Source organism: Alosa alosa, chromosome 3 (genome assembly GCF_017589495.1).
Source record: "Alosa alosa isolate M-15738 ecotype Scorff River chromosome 3, AALO_Geno_1.1, whole genome shotgun sequence".
In the NCBI taxonomy this organism is placed as follows: domain Eukaryota; kingdom Metazoa; phylum Chordata; class Actinopteri; order Clupeiformes; family Clupeidae; genus Alosa; species Alosa alosa.
The window spans coordinates 27,491,761-27,506,760 of NC_063191.1; the positions used below are offsets into that span (position 1 = coordinate 27,491,761).

General features: G+C 43.2%; 1 protein-coding gene across 1 annotated transcript in view; it reads right to left on the reverse strand.

Annotated features, from left to right (window-relative positions):
- The window catches only part of bmpr2b (bone morphogenetic protein receptor, type II b (serine/threonine kinase)), an 87,776-nt gene that overhangs the window by 11,952 nt on the left and 60,824 nt on the right, over window positions 1-15,000 (reverse strand). The window contains 4 exon segments of the mRNA XM_048238480.1: window positions 4,887-5,001; window positions 7,263-7,455; window positions 8,314-8,407; window positions 8,561-8,668. Coding sequence (XP_048094437.1) covers window positions 4,887-5,001; window positions 7,263-7,455; window positions 8,314-8,407; window positions 8,561-8,668 — 510 coding nt within the window.

Genomic DNA, 15,000 nt, shown 5'->3' on the forward strand with positions numbered 1-15,000 from the left:
AGTTTGTATAATGCAGCAGGTTATAGTTTAGACTCCCTGTCCACATGATTACACAATAGGGTTGCCCAACCCTTTGTGTGTATGAGTGTGTCTGTGCATGTATCACAGTGTCTCTGTGTTTGTGTGTGTGTGTGTGTGTGTGTCACTGTTTCCTCCCCATTAGGAGACACTGGGGTCTGTTTTCTGTCTGTCTGTCAGTGTCTCTCTGAGTAGGCGTGGTAACAGAACTGCACCACTGGGGCTGATACAAACCAGACTAGTTATTCACAAACACACACACACAGGCTAACACACACACACACACACACACAGGCAAACACACACACAGGCAGGCAAACACACACACACACACACACACACTCTGTGTGTATAAGATAACAGTCTCACACATATCAAGGCTACGCTACAATCCGTGGATCTAGCTTTGCTGTTTAATATATAAAATAGATCATGTTACATAGGTGTAACAAATATCTATGTAGTACTTAAAGTAGTGATAGTTGTTGATAGATGTTGATAACCATGGCTCTCTAGCATATATCACATTCATGACAGTTTGGCATAAGCAAATACAGCATTGTTCAGTATTTCCAATGATAACACAGAAGAGTTACAGTTTAAACCTGTTTTATTTGTTCATGTTCATGAAACATACGATTCATAATTTCACGACATAAGCAGTTGAGCTAAATGTTCCTTTCTGAGAGGAAAGAGCAGGAAGCCACTGAAGGTGTTGTGATTATCACCATCATCATAGAGCCTGTAGCCTGCAGGGAGTCGCATGTTGACTACATCTCCCCTAGCTGCAGAGTAGCACCACTGGACAGATAGGAGTGCTTTCCATCATTATCATGCTCAAATAAACGCATGACATTTTTAAACATCGCGATGCTCATCCAGTGTGAGGTTAGTACATCCGTGACAGTGAATCTGAAGTAGTAGAGTCCCCTGACTGGAGCTGACATAGAGCCAGTAGCCTGCAGGAAGTCGCATTTTAACTACATCTCCCTCCTCCAGCTGCAGAGTCACACCACAGGACAGATAGGTTTGGATTCCATCTGTTTCATACTCTCTCAAACCAATGACCAGCTCCTCATTCTTAAACATGTGTGGAGAACAACGTTCTTAAATCCATGTGTGGAGCTCAGACTCAGAGCACCCAGACTGAAGTTCAGACAGAGAGCCAGAGCACTGGGGCTGCTGCTGCTGCAGTCACTACCCAGCTGGACGTCTCTGCTGAGCTCAGGGAACTCAGAGACATGGTGGAGAATTTTGGACCCATGGTGGTGGAGCTGAGAGGGCAACTAACTGTCACCCATAATGAGCTGCAGAACACCAAAGCTAAGCTGGACAAAATGGAGGCTGATAAGGAGGCAGAGCTGACAGCAGTGAAGACCAGACTGGCTGCTACTGAGACTGAAGTAGTGAATCTGGAGAAGACCACAGAGAAATCCAAGGTGGCATTCTCAGCAGCTCTGACCAACTCGGGATACATAAACGCAGGGAAAACTGAGCTGAACTTGGTCTTCACTAAAATCATCACCAATGTTGGACAGGCCTACAGCAGCACAACAGGCTTCTTCACAGCTCCAGTCAAGGGGGTCTACTACTTCAGATTCACCGTTGCGGATATACTTTCCTCACGCTATATGAATATCAGTATGTATAAGAATGAAGAGAGGGTCATGTTTTTAGTTGAACATGATTCAGATGGATACTTCACCTATATGTCCAGTGGTGTAGTGTTAATTTCGTCAGACGAGACGAGAGGAAATATGTTTGTCAACAACCTTTTTTTTTATGACTAAGACGAGATGATGACGAGACGGCAGTAATGTCCTGAAACACTGACTAAGACTATCTTAAGATGCATTATTGTTGACGAAAAAAGACGAGACTAAAATGTTTTGCATGAAATAAAAACTAGGTTTAAAATCTCTCTTCATTTTCGTCTACAAAATGAGAAGACAGAATATTTAGCTGTTACATTTTCAAAATATTCCGAATGAGTTCATACGCAACAGCTTTCCTGTAGGCTAGTCTACGTGCTGTTGCTGCAACACGAAACTACATGGAATAATAACACTGGAGATTTCTGCCAGAGTTAGCAAGCTAACTACCTAAGGTTTATGCCACAATGCTACATACCCAGAAGTTGAAGCTTCTCTCATACAAATTAACATCCCCCAGAATGTCCATAAGAAAATGTTCATCATGTAATGTCAACTATTAACTAGTTAGACTGATGATGCAAAGTTTGCTAGCAAGTAAGCTAATATGGAAAGTTCGCTAGCAAGTTAGCTATGGCTAAGATGGAGAGTCTGTTTGGGGAATGTGTTGTGTTTACGATATCGCCATCTATCTAGCGGGAGTAAAACATTAATAGTTTGGCCTCGACAGTGTTTCTCAAACTATTTCAGTTTCAGGACCACTTAACTAACCCTAGCTAAAAAAAAAAAATTATACCTACTTCAACAGTAGCCTATAATTAGTCTACACTATAGGCCTACTCACTGAACCACTTTGCTTATTGTCTTTGCACTTTGCTGTATGATTTAAACTGGCATATCTTACATAGACAGTGTTGCAGAACTGTTTTTACATACAAGTTGGTTCAATATTGCAAACAACTCATCTATATTATATTTTACCACTGCTCAAGGACCACTTGGGATATAGGACCACCAGTTTCTGCAGGATAGCTTAACATGGACCACCAGGTGGGAGATGTGATTCTGCAGGTGGGAGATGTAGTTAACATGCGACTCTGCAGGTGGGAGATGTAGTTAACATGCGACTCTGCAGCTGCAGGTGGGAGATGTAGTTAACATGCGACTCTGCAGGTGGGAGATGTAGTTAACATGCGACTCTCTGCCCGCCGCCAGCTCTATGACAGCTCTGATAATCACAGCACCTTCAGCGGCTTCCTGCTCTTTCCTCTCTGAAGGGAACACACTGAGCAACTGCTAAATGTGGTCAAATAATCAAAAAATGAACATGAGAAATAAAGCACTTTCAAGTGATCCAAGTGTTTTGTTTGTCTTGAATTTCCCCTTGGGGATCAATAAAGTATCTATCTATATATCTGGTAACACACACACACACACACACACACACACACACACACACACACACACACACACACACACACACACACACACACACACACACACTCACTCACTCACTCACTCACTCACTCACTCTCTCACTCACAAATCAAACACACCGCACCGATCACTAGTATCCTCAAAGCGGTTGGCTGTTTTGAAACTCCAGCCCCCTTAAGGCCAGCACACATGCATCATTGGCTGGGATACGTGATTGACAGGCAGATAGAGACACATTCTAATACTGACTCAGTAGACACAAGTAGTCCACATTTCAGACATGTTACAGGATCTCCGATCATAATCACACGCTTGTGTGTGTGTGTGTGTGTGTGTTTAGTGTGTGCTTGCTCGTCTGTTTGGTGTGTGTGTGTGTGTGTGTGTGTGTGTGTGTGTGTGTGTGTGTGTGTGTAGGGATTGCCTAAAGCGCGCGTGGCTCTGCTGGCATGTGCTGCAGACCACAGAGAGTTTATAAAAAGCCGTGTGAATCCACCCATGCACATGGATGCGCGTGCGCTCGCACACACACACACACACCACACACACATCCCCCCCCCACACACACACACACACACACACACACCCCCCACACACACACACACACACACAGAGTGGCGAGACGTCTGCTCCTCCTCCTCATCCTCAGGGGGACACTAATGTGCTCAACTGGGTCAGACTGCGTGCTTGTACATTTTAAAATATGAATCAAACTCACACCCACGCGCACACACACACACTCACTTTAATACCACAAACATAAACAGACAAACACACACACACACACACACACACACACACTAGAAACACAGGGCACATACTCAAGACAGACAAGCATGTCCACATCTGCATTATTTTGTATGTCATCCAGGGAAGAATATATATGCCTATACATATATGTATGTGTGTATGTCTATGTGTGTGTGTGTGTGTGTGTGTGTGTGTGTGTGTGTGTGTGTATATGTAATTACTTCCTTGTAAGAGCTGTGTGAGTGTGTGGGTATCTCCTTGTAAAAGTTCAGTGTGTGTGCGTGTGTGTGTGCCTCCTCATAAGAGCTCAATGTGTGTGTTGTGTGTGTGTTTGTGCGCCTCCTCATAAGAGTTCAATGTGTGTGTTGTGTGTGTGTGTTTGTTTGTGTGTGTGTGAGCAGTAGCGAATCCTCATAGGGGTGATATTGGCAACTGCCGAGGGAGGATCATCTTGCAGGAAGGCTTGCAAAAGATAAAATAAATAATCTGAGTGTTTGCTAGTTTATACTCTGTGCAGCGCAGGCGCATGTGCTTGCTGCTGAGAAGGTCTCCCACACAGAGGTAAGGGGGGGGTGCACGGGGCGTTTTATAAGCTACAGTAGTACCGCCACTGTGCGTGAGTGTGTGTGTGTGTATGTGTTGCTTACCTCCTCGTAAGAGCTCAGCGTGTGTGTGTGTGTGTGTGTGTGTGTGTGTGTGTGCGTGAGTGTGTGCGAATGTGTGTGTGTGTGCTGCTTACCTCCTCGTATGAGCTCAGTGTGTGTGTGTGTGTGCATGCGTGAGTGTGTGTGTGTGTGTGCGTGTGTGTGTGTGTGTGCTGCGTGTGTGTGTGTGTGTGTGCATGCGTGAGTGTGTGTGTGTGTGTGTGTGCGTGCATGAGTGTGAGCGAGTGTGTGTGTGTGTGTGTGCTGCTTACCTCCTCGTAAGAGCTCAGTGTGTGTGTGTGTGTGTGTGTGTGTGTGTGTGTGTGTGTGTGTGTGTGTGCGTGAGTGTGTGCGAGTGTGTGTGTGTGTGTGTGTGTGTGCTGCTTACCTCCTCGTAAGAGCTCAGTGTGTAGGTAGGCCAGTCCTCTGGTCACAGAGTGGGCCATGCGGCAGCAGCTCACCCAGTCCCCTGTCTGCAGACTCAGATACCGACACAAAGACCCCTGAGAGACAGAGAGAGAGAGAGAGAGAGGAGAGAGAGGAGGAGAGAGAGAGAGAAAGAGGGGGGAAACTTGTTAGAGTAGAGACATAGAGACCCCTAAGGGGTGGAGAGAGAGGGAGAGACACACACGCAGACACACGCAGACGACACACACACACACACACACGCACACACACACACACACACACGCATACACACACGCACACACACACACACACATACACACACACACACACACACACACACACACGCACAGAAATACACACACACACACACACACACACACACAGGCACAGAAATACACACACACACACACACATGCACACACACACAAACAGACACAGAAAGACACACAGACCCATACACAGACACATACACACACAGTGTCTATGCCAACCAGTTCCATCTAGTGGTAGAACTTTTAAAATATGCCACAGGTAACCATGACAACCTCCAGAGTTCGCTGTCAGACCTGTGGGTTGTGTGTGTGATTTGTGCTTTTGCTTTCATTAAAATCATGAAATCGTGACAGAAATAATCAGACATTTATAAAGCTTGGTGCTTTATAGCTTAATAAAGCTTGATGCTTATCTGTCCATAAGGTGGCACTTATACAAGCATATACTGTAAATGTGTGTGTGTGTGTGTGTGTGTGTATATGTGTTTTGTTGCTGTAGTGACTAAGAACAAGAAACCTGAATCTGCTCTCTTCCTGCAAGTCACACACACACACACACACAACAAAGACACACACACACACACACACACACACAGAGACACACCAATGTAAACCCATCTGTAATGACAGAAATACTTCTGTGATCCGGCAGTGCTGGCAGGACATCCGATTCACCCTCCCAAAAATAGCAGACAGAGTAACACTGTGTGTGGGTTTGTGTGTGTGTGTGTGTGTGTGTGTGTGTGTGTGTGTGTGTGTGTGTGTGTGTGTGTGTGTGTGTGTGTGTGTGCATGTTGGGAGCCAGAAAAGTTGTGAGTTCAATTCTTGGTTTCCACCATTGTGTATTTCAGCAAGGCACTTAACCCCAAATTGCTCCAGGGACAATGGACTTTGTAATATAATTGAAATATATAAGTCACTTTGGATAATAGTGCTAAATTAATAAATGTAAATGTAAATAAATGTAAATTTAGCTCTGGGATGTCAGGGAAGATATGTAGGTCTAGTTGAAATACTGTTTTCCAGATGTGCAAAATTATGGAAAGTCTGGAGGTTTTGCTCAATGTAATACATTTGCAGAAAAGTCTATAATACTAAAAATAGACACTTGTTTTATAAAACATGTAACTATTTACCATTACAAAAATAGACCTTAAATGTGGTTATTTGTAACATTCTATTGTTTTTAAAGCCAAATTGCTATTATTTAAAGACAGGTTGTAATAGCTAAGTGGGAATTTATACTCGAAAGGCAAATGTTATTGAAGACGTCATTAAAGGAATGCATCCTGGTCTGAAACATTCATTAACAATGTAACCATCCAAAGATACAGTTAGAACAGTGAAAACAAGAACATATTAACAAGAACATTATTTATCAATTGTTTAGTTAGACATAACTTGGATGATTATAACAACGCATAACTATCCAAAAATGTTTTATCACCAAATCCCTGAACTGTCCACGTTTGTGACAGGCCAGCAGTAGGCTACAGCTGATTGTTTTCTGTGCTAACATTACCAGTTAGCCATGAGTATTCGTCATACTATGTAGCCTTGGGCAGCCGTGGCCTAATGGTTAAGCGCTTCGGACTTGTAACCGTGTCACGGTTGTCACCTCACTGTCACCTCACTGTGTGTTCACTGTGTGTTACACTAATTCACGGATTTGGATAAATGCAGAGACTGAATTTCCTTCACCCACGGCTGTGTGTGTGTGTGTGTGTGTGTGTGTGTGTATGTGGTGTGTGTGTATATGTGTGTGTGTGTGTGTGTGTGTGTGTGTGTGGGGGGTTTGTGTGTGTGTGTGTGTGTGTATGTGGTGTGTGTATGAATATGTGGTGTGTGTGTGTGTGTGTGTGTGTGCATGTATATGTGGTGTGTGTGTGTGTGTGTGTGTGTGTGTGTGTGTGTGTGTGTGTATGTGGTGTGTGTGTGTGCATGTATATGTGGTGTGTATGTGGTGTGTGTGTGCATGTATATGTGGTGTGTATGTGGTGTGTGTGTATGTGTGTGTGCATGTATATGTGGTGTGTATGTGGTGTGTGTGTGTGCATGTATATGTGGTGTGTGTGTGTCCTTACGTGGGGGTAGTACTCCATGATGAGCAGGTACTCTAGGCGTCCGTCGGCGGCGAGCCTCTCGTCGCCCAGGATGAAGCGGGCGATGTTGTCGTGCTCCAGGAGGGGCGTGCGGTAGATGGAGCGTTCGTTCACAAAGTTCTGCCGGTTGGTGTAGTTAAACAGCTTCACCGCCACCGGCCGCCTTCGAGAAACCCTTATAATCAGCTGAGAGAACCACCAGAGAGAGCCCCAACCAATCAGGAGAGAGGACCAGAGAGAGAGGGAGATACCACGGGAGGAGATAGAGAGAGAGAGGGAGGGAGAGAGAGAGGGGGAGATAGAGAGAGAGGGAGATAGAGAGAGGGAGGGAGATAGAGAAAGAGGGAGGGAGATAGAGAGAGGGGGGAGATAGAGAGAGGGAGGGAGAGAGAGGGAGAGATAGAGAGAGGGAGGGAGATAGAGAAAGAGGGAGGGAGATAGAGAAAGAGGGAGGGAGATAGAGAGGGAGGGAGATTGAGAGAGGGAGGGGAGGGAAAGACGCCAAGGTTCAAAGATAAGTTCAGATAAATAACACAACTCTGTATTGCAAACACAGAAACACATATATTCATACACAGACGCACATATATTCATACACACAGACGCACATATATTCACACACACAGACAGACAGACACACACACACACAGACACACACACAGACACACATATATTCACACACACAGACAGACAGACAAACAGACAGACACACACACACAGACAGACACATAGACAGACAGACAGACAGACAGACAGACAGACACACAGACACACACACACACAGACAGACAGACAGACACACACAGACAGACACACACGCAGACACACATATATTCACACACACAGACAGACAAACACACAGACACACACACACAGACAAACAGACAGACACACACAGACAGACAGACAGACAGACAGACAAACAGACAGACACACACACAGACACACATACAGTATATTCACACACACACAGACAGACACACACACAGACACACACAAACACACAGACAGACAGACACACACACAGACACACACCTCTAGTAGTTTTAGGGTGTCCAGGTCCAGAGAAGGCTCTGAAGCGGCTGCTTCCATCATGTCCATGTTGTGGAGACCCTGCTTACGGTTTCCTGCAGCACAGACACACACACACACAAACACAAATACAGTCAATATGAAGCAAAAAAAGTAAAAAGACTGAGCCTAAATCTGCTGTAGTTGTGGAGGGAAACTAAGCCAACCTTTCTAGAACGCTCTTACATGTATTTCTTTTTCTTTCTCACCTGTTAGCATTCGGTAACCAAAAAATAGCGCCACGATGAGCACCGCTACTATGGAAACAGATGCCAAAGCGATGACTATGGTCTCCTCTGGATACAGAGGTCGTTGATCTGTGCAGAGAGAGAGAGAGGGAGGAAGAGAGAGAGGGAGAGAAAGACAGAAAGAGAGAGAAAGGGAGGGAAAAATAGAGTAAAAATGAGAAAGAGAATTGTAAATGAAAGCAGCATCCTCCAGCCCTGAGGGCCCAGAGGGGCCGAGCATGTCATGCTGCCAGTGAGAGGAACCAGACCAGGGCGGTTTCCCCCAACAGTCCACTACACAACCACTGATAACAGCACAGACTAGGGGTGTAACGGTTCATGTATTCGTACTGAACCGAAACGGTTCATTTACTCTGAGAATACGTGGTATAAAAATACATAAAACTCGTGTGTGGATTAATTAATGTAATGCACAATTACTGTTAAGTACGAGAGTTGCGAGAGTTCTTTAGCGACACCTAACGCTAATCTGTAGCCTCGCCTTAGCTCTGAAGCTCTGATTGGTGCCTATGTTATTTTTTTGTCAGGTCGTCGGTCGATCAGTCAGTAAGAGATAGCAGCACTAAGCGAGTGGTGGCGACCCAAAAGAGTTAGAGGATCTGCTGGTCTCTTTAAGATCGCAAGTTTGAGAACTTCAGTTACAGTAGTACAGGCGAGAGAGTGGTGGATAAGATGAAACTGTGTGTCGGCGTTGTTCAGCAGTTGTTGGGTATGTGAGTGAGTAGAAATATATCGAAAATGCTACACATATTCGAAGCCATCATCCAGATAGGCTACCAATCACTGAAACGAGAAAAAAAAAACTTCCCCTGCGCTTCACCAGCCTTTGGATACACATACAAATAGCGCCAAAACCTATGGCTTAAATTAAATGATTTCATAATGACAGAAAGCTAAGTAAATCGCGTGGTAATTACCTTTATGTTAGGGTAACTTGTAACTTCTCACATGCAGTGTTGCCAACTATTTCAAATGGAAAGTAGCTAAAGCCAGCTCCAAAAGTCGCTAAATGTCGCTAGTAGACGTCACGCACTCATTTGCATATCAATAGAGCTGCACAGTCCCGCCCCCAGTCGATGCCAGATGTAAAAATGCAATGCAATTTCTCCATTGACAATTGCGGTATAAGCCATAAAAACTTAACTGCACGTGGTAGACTTAAAACCAGCTACGGCTGTACTAAGCGATTGTATATGCTCCTATAGACACCAAGAGTTCATGGGGCACTAACCTTGTTTTGAGATAAATGCCTTTTATTCGTGATCTCTTGGATAAGTACTTCATTACCCACAATCCTGAACAATCCCACAATCCCACAGTGATGCCTCTGATTGGTGGAAAGGCCGTTATGGTCATAGTTTGAAACTTTCTCAGCGAAAAATATTGACAAAGATGGCGGAGTCTTTTACTGTCTATGGCGAAAATCTTAATGTGAACGAATATTGGTACTTGTATCAACAAGGATTGGGGTTTATACATCACACGAACTTAGTCAGGGCCAATACACTATCAAATAGACCACTGTAAATGTTAGTTTAAACACTCAAACTTTTCAGGTAGCCGACAGGCTGACCTTTAGCATTTCCGACATTGTATGTCATTACATAATGCAGCTAACATTAGCCTACATGCTGCAACACAGGTATGAAATATATTTTGTTTTAGTGAGTGTCCAAAGGGGTGAAAGCCACTTTAAATCGGGTCACATTATTGACTGTTGTGTGTCCGAGAGTCAGTTTGTGTGTTTTGTAAGGGCCAGCATTAGGGACAAGACCTACAAAGTTGTGGTGAGTTAAGCAGGGAGGTTGGTAACGTTAATGCTGCTAGCAGTGCTAGTTAACATTAGCTAGACTTCTGTAGCCTTCATACTGTATGATTCATATCAATCATTAACCTAGGAATACTTTGTGCATTTAATGAACATTTTGTGTAATAATTCACGGCAAATTAATAAACTGAATATGGCGGTCCAAGAGCAGACCATGCACCAGTCCATGCATCAGCCCGACTGAGCAGTGATGACAGCATAGGATGAGTCAGGTAACGTTACGAAGCACTGCCGTTAATGTTAACCGCTTTCACACACACACACGATATAAAATACACAATGATAAATATAAAATTCAATATCAAACCACTATTATTTACACGATTACTCCCGAAATAACTGCTATTAACTGCACATTCACTATATAAAAAATCACTGTTTGGAGGAAAGGGTTAAAATGCTGTCGCCGGTTGAAATGGCAAAATAAATCGCTGATTTTGCCTATATTATTCAGTGAGGCGGTGGTTTATGGGATAAGTAGTTCCTTCACCGAAAATGAAAATATGTATGTACACAGTCTTGTACCTGTCTTGACTTTTTTTTGATTTTCTCTTCGTTTTTCACCGAAATGATATGTTGTATGCTTATGAGTTATGCCGTAGCTGGTTTTGCCTAAAACATGCTGTAAAACTCTTTAGATGGATTTTTCCAAACGTCCAATGGGACAAATGAATGGGAATCTTACATCCGCACCTAACCGGCATTTTGGCTGTGGGCGGACTGTGCAGCTCTATTACGCCACCAGGTCGTGACACCCCAAAAAAAAAAAAAAAAAAAAGAAAATAAAAACGGTGATGGCCCTTTAATTTCCCTTTACACCTGTTTGCTTTTTTCCTAGGCCTACTCAAATAGGCAACTTTAAGAGCCTAATTTAAATATATTTAATTTAATATATATTAGGGTAATTGGTACACTTTACACTTCTGTACATCTTGTATGGCTACACCAGAATGAGCATTAAGTGGCTGAAAATCAGTAATTTCCAACCTATTCCCAACTGCTGCATTTGCTTTGCACAGCTTAAAGTCTGATTATAACTTCACCATAGGCAACACACAATTTAACCTTACGACAATGGCTATATTTTGGATTTATTTAGTTAAAGGAGAATTCCGGTGTGATATATTGAAACATGATACCGAGTGTGAACGTATGTCACATAGCCCATCTCGGCTTGTCCGCTGCACTCCAAAATCTGGCGCTTGTTAGCCGATGCTACCAACAGCTTTTTCAATGGTGGTGCTTCGGCATCGGGCTAGCCATGCAAATAAATCACTGTTTTACACCATTTACGAGGCTCAATGTATCTCCACACTTCATTGGTAGACTTCGAGGGCCCTGACATTTAAAAAAACGAGACATTGAGAACTTTGAAAAAGCACTGGTAGTTTACTTTACAAGACGATTTATACAGACAGTATCTTCACAAAGTTTAGCGTTTGTAGCCATCTTGAATTTAGTCATGATAAGTCGAGCGGCGGTAAGAATGAACAGGTATGATAAAGGGATCAGATTCCAAAAATAATTCAGTGGAAATGCATGGATTTCAGTTTCTTCCAGTAGCAGCAACTGGAATCTATGCATTTCCACGGAATTATTTTTGGAATCTGACTAGATGTCGCCTTCTGCTTCTCAGCATGCGTCAACACCGCCGCCATCTTGGAGCGGGGATCTGAAGCTCTAAACTAGTTCTCCCGTATTGTCAGTGTTAGCTATTTAGCGACGCTTGGCCATCCCCAGCGATAGAAAACCTTTTTAGCGATTAGCGACAAATTTGGGAACGTCTCACAATGATGGCAAACTCGGTTTCATTGTTGAAACGTCAGAAAATCACCTTTCTCATGGCTTTTTCATTTGTGAATTACAGTAAGCTACATCTCGTTCGCCCAAAGCATTGACCCATGATTTTAAAAGTAACGACTGGCCTATGTAGTAGCAGACCATGTTAAAGCACGGAAGTAAATGTTCTACAGATCTACAGCAACTTCTGGTGAGATTACAACTTACATGAGTCAACGAGACGAGAGGTATGTGGCCTCAACCAGAGCCTGTCTACGGAGATCCTGTATACTTTCATTGTATCGAACCTGGTTGCAGTTCACTCATTGTTCCTCTAGGGGCCGCCGCTAGCTAGTGCAGAACAGAGCCGTATATAGAGAGTGCAGAATGAATGGAAGTCTATAGGGCTAGACGGGTAAAATGTATCTTTATTATCGTCAAAAGCTTAGTTTTCTCTAGACTCGACCATAAACACATGCCTGTCAGTTGGAACAACCCAAAAAACTAGATAGTTGCTTGAGATTTTGACGATTTATGGTGATTTTATTTTCGTTAGATCTTTGCCTAGATTGACGCTAATGCATTATAGAGGAGTGGATCACCGCGGCAAGATGGCGTCTCGATTGACGCATTCGTTCCAATGAACAGCAGTAGTCAAGGCGACATCTAGTCAGTATGTATATCTATGAAGAAACACTAGTAGCAGAGAATGTAAACGGGCTCTGCTATTAGCTAGCCTCTGTGATGGTACTTCAGACTTTGGTTGCTACTATTCACAACTACCACCATCATTATCATCTAGTTTCCAAGGTGTTAGCACAGGTAGATAGATAGATGGATATATAGATAGATACTTTAGTCATCCCGAGGGAAATTTTAATAATTTAAACAGTTTAGTTAGCTGGCTAGCTAGCTAGCAGCTGGCTGAGTTTGTGTAATTTCCTGAAGTGGAAAGAGATTTTGTTCAGGCCTTAATAGATATCCTTTGTTTGAAAATAAATAGTTTCTATTCTTTCCTCTTAATTCCATGTGTTGCAACTCTCGCTGGTAACTTTGTTAACTTATCCAGCAAACTATTAAAAATTCACGACTGTATCTGCAACACTGCAACTCTCGCTTGCCCTCGAACTAGTCCATCTTCCTGTTTCCGCTTTGTCGCGCTCGTCTGAAAAAAAATGAGTGGTGCGCTACCTCGCACTACCTGGTTAAAATCCTGGCGCCAGCAAGATCTACGTCATTTTGACGTCACGGTGTCTCGCTACCGGTCGGGTGCGTCGAGTATGTAGAAGCCCTTACACAGCACAGCCGAACTCACTGCTCACTCAGAAGAGTAAAAAGGGACGTTACATGCCATCACATCAGATTCTCAAAAAGTCTCCAAGAACGCCAGAAAAAGAAGCTAGATTTGTCGCTAGTCGCTTTTCACAAAAAAAGACGCTTGGGGGGTCTGAAATCTCGCTAAATATGGCGACAAAGTCGCTAAGTTGGCAACACTTAACACTTAAATCCTAATTCTATGTAATTTGCACTTTCAGAAATAAGAGATGCTGTAGGCCTATTTTTCAGTTTTATAGCTGATTGTCTTATTTTGTTTACAAGTTACAGATGGAGTCTGGGTACTTATTGTAGGCCTACTGTTTAGCCTACATCTTACACACTTCAGGCTGTTGCAGATAGCTCAGGGAAGAGACTGTATGACACTAGGTGGTACAGCCTGAGACATGTACAATAAAAAAAACATTTTTTGCTTTCTGCATTTTTGTTTTGTTAACTTCGTGCATCAACCGCGTGATGTCCTAACCGAGGTATGAACCGAACCGCGACTTCTGTGTCCCTTGGGGGGTCTGAAATCTCGCTAAATATGGCGACAAAGTCGCTAAGTTGGCAACACTGCTCACACGAGGAGCTGGTAAGTGTTAAGTGCATAGACAGTAAAAGAAAGTGTCAACGCTAACCAGGCTAATAAATAAACCATGCTACGGTGAGTTAACAACGAAGGGCAAAGTCACGTGACCGCTAGTTGTAGTCTGTTTATGAAATGAAAGGAGCAATTTCGTTTTTTTTAAGGCAAAATAGTGTGATATTTTCACAATAAGTAGATTATTACTGTACACACACAGAAAAATATTGAGGCAAATTGTAGACCCTTCCATATACAACTAAACACGGATGTTGAAGGTCTTACTTAAGTAGATTTTTAAAAATCATTATTCTATGTAATTTGCACTTTCAGAAATAAGAGATGCTGTAGGCCTATTTTTCAGTTTTATAGCTGATTGTCTTATTTTGTTTACAAGTTACAGATGGAGTCTGGGTACTTATTGTAGGCTTACTGTTTAGCCTACATCTTACACACTTCAGGCTGTTGCAGATAGCTCAGGGAAGAGACTGTGTGACACTAGGTGGTACAGCCTGAGACATGTACAATAAAAAAAACATTTTTTGCTTTCTGCATTTTTGTTTTGTTAACTCGTACCGAACCGTGATGTCCGAACCGAGGTATGAACCGAACCGTGACTTCTGTGTACCGTTACACCCCTAGCACAGACCCAACACACATCTCTCATGACACAAGCCAATCAACATACTGTCAATTATGAACATGAGAGTAACCGGTTAATACCGTTATTTTTTTTCATTCTTTGACAAGATTTCTGTGCAATATGACTTGGTGAAGTTCAGTTCCAGTCCGCCCATCGGGAGAAATGTAGCCAATCACGATCGTATGCCCAGCCTGTCGTCACGCCATCTGTAGCCTGTCACTCAAAATGATGTAGACTAACAATATCATTTT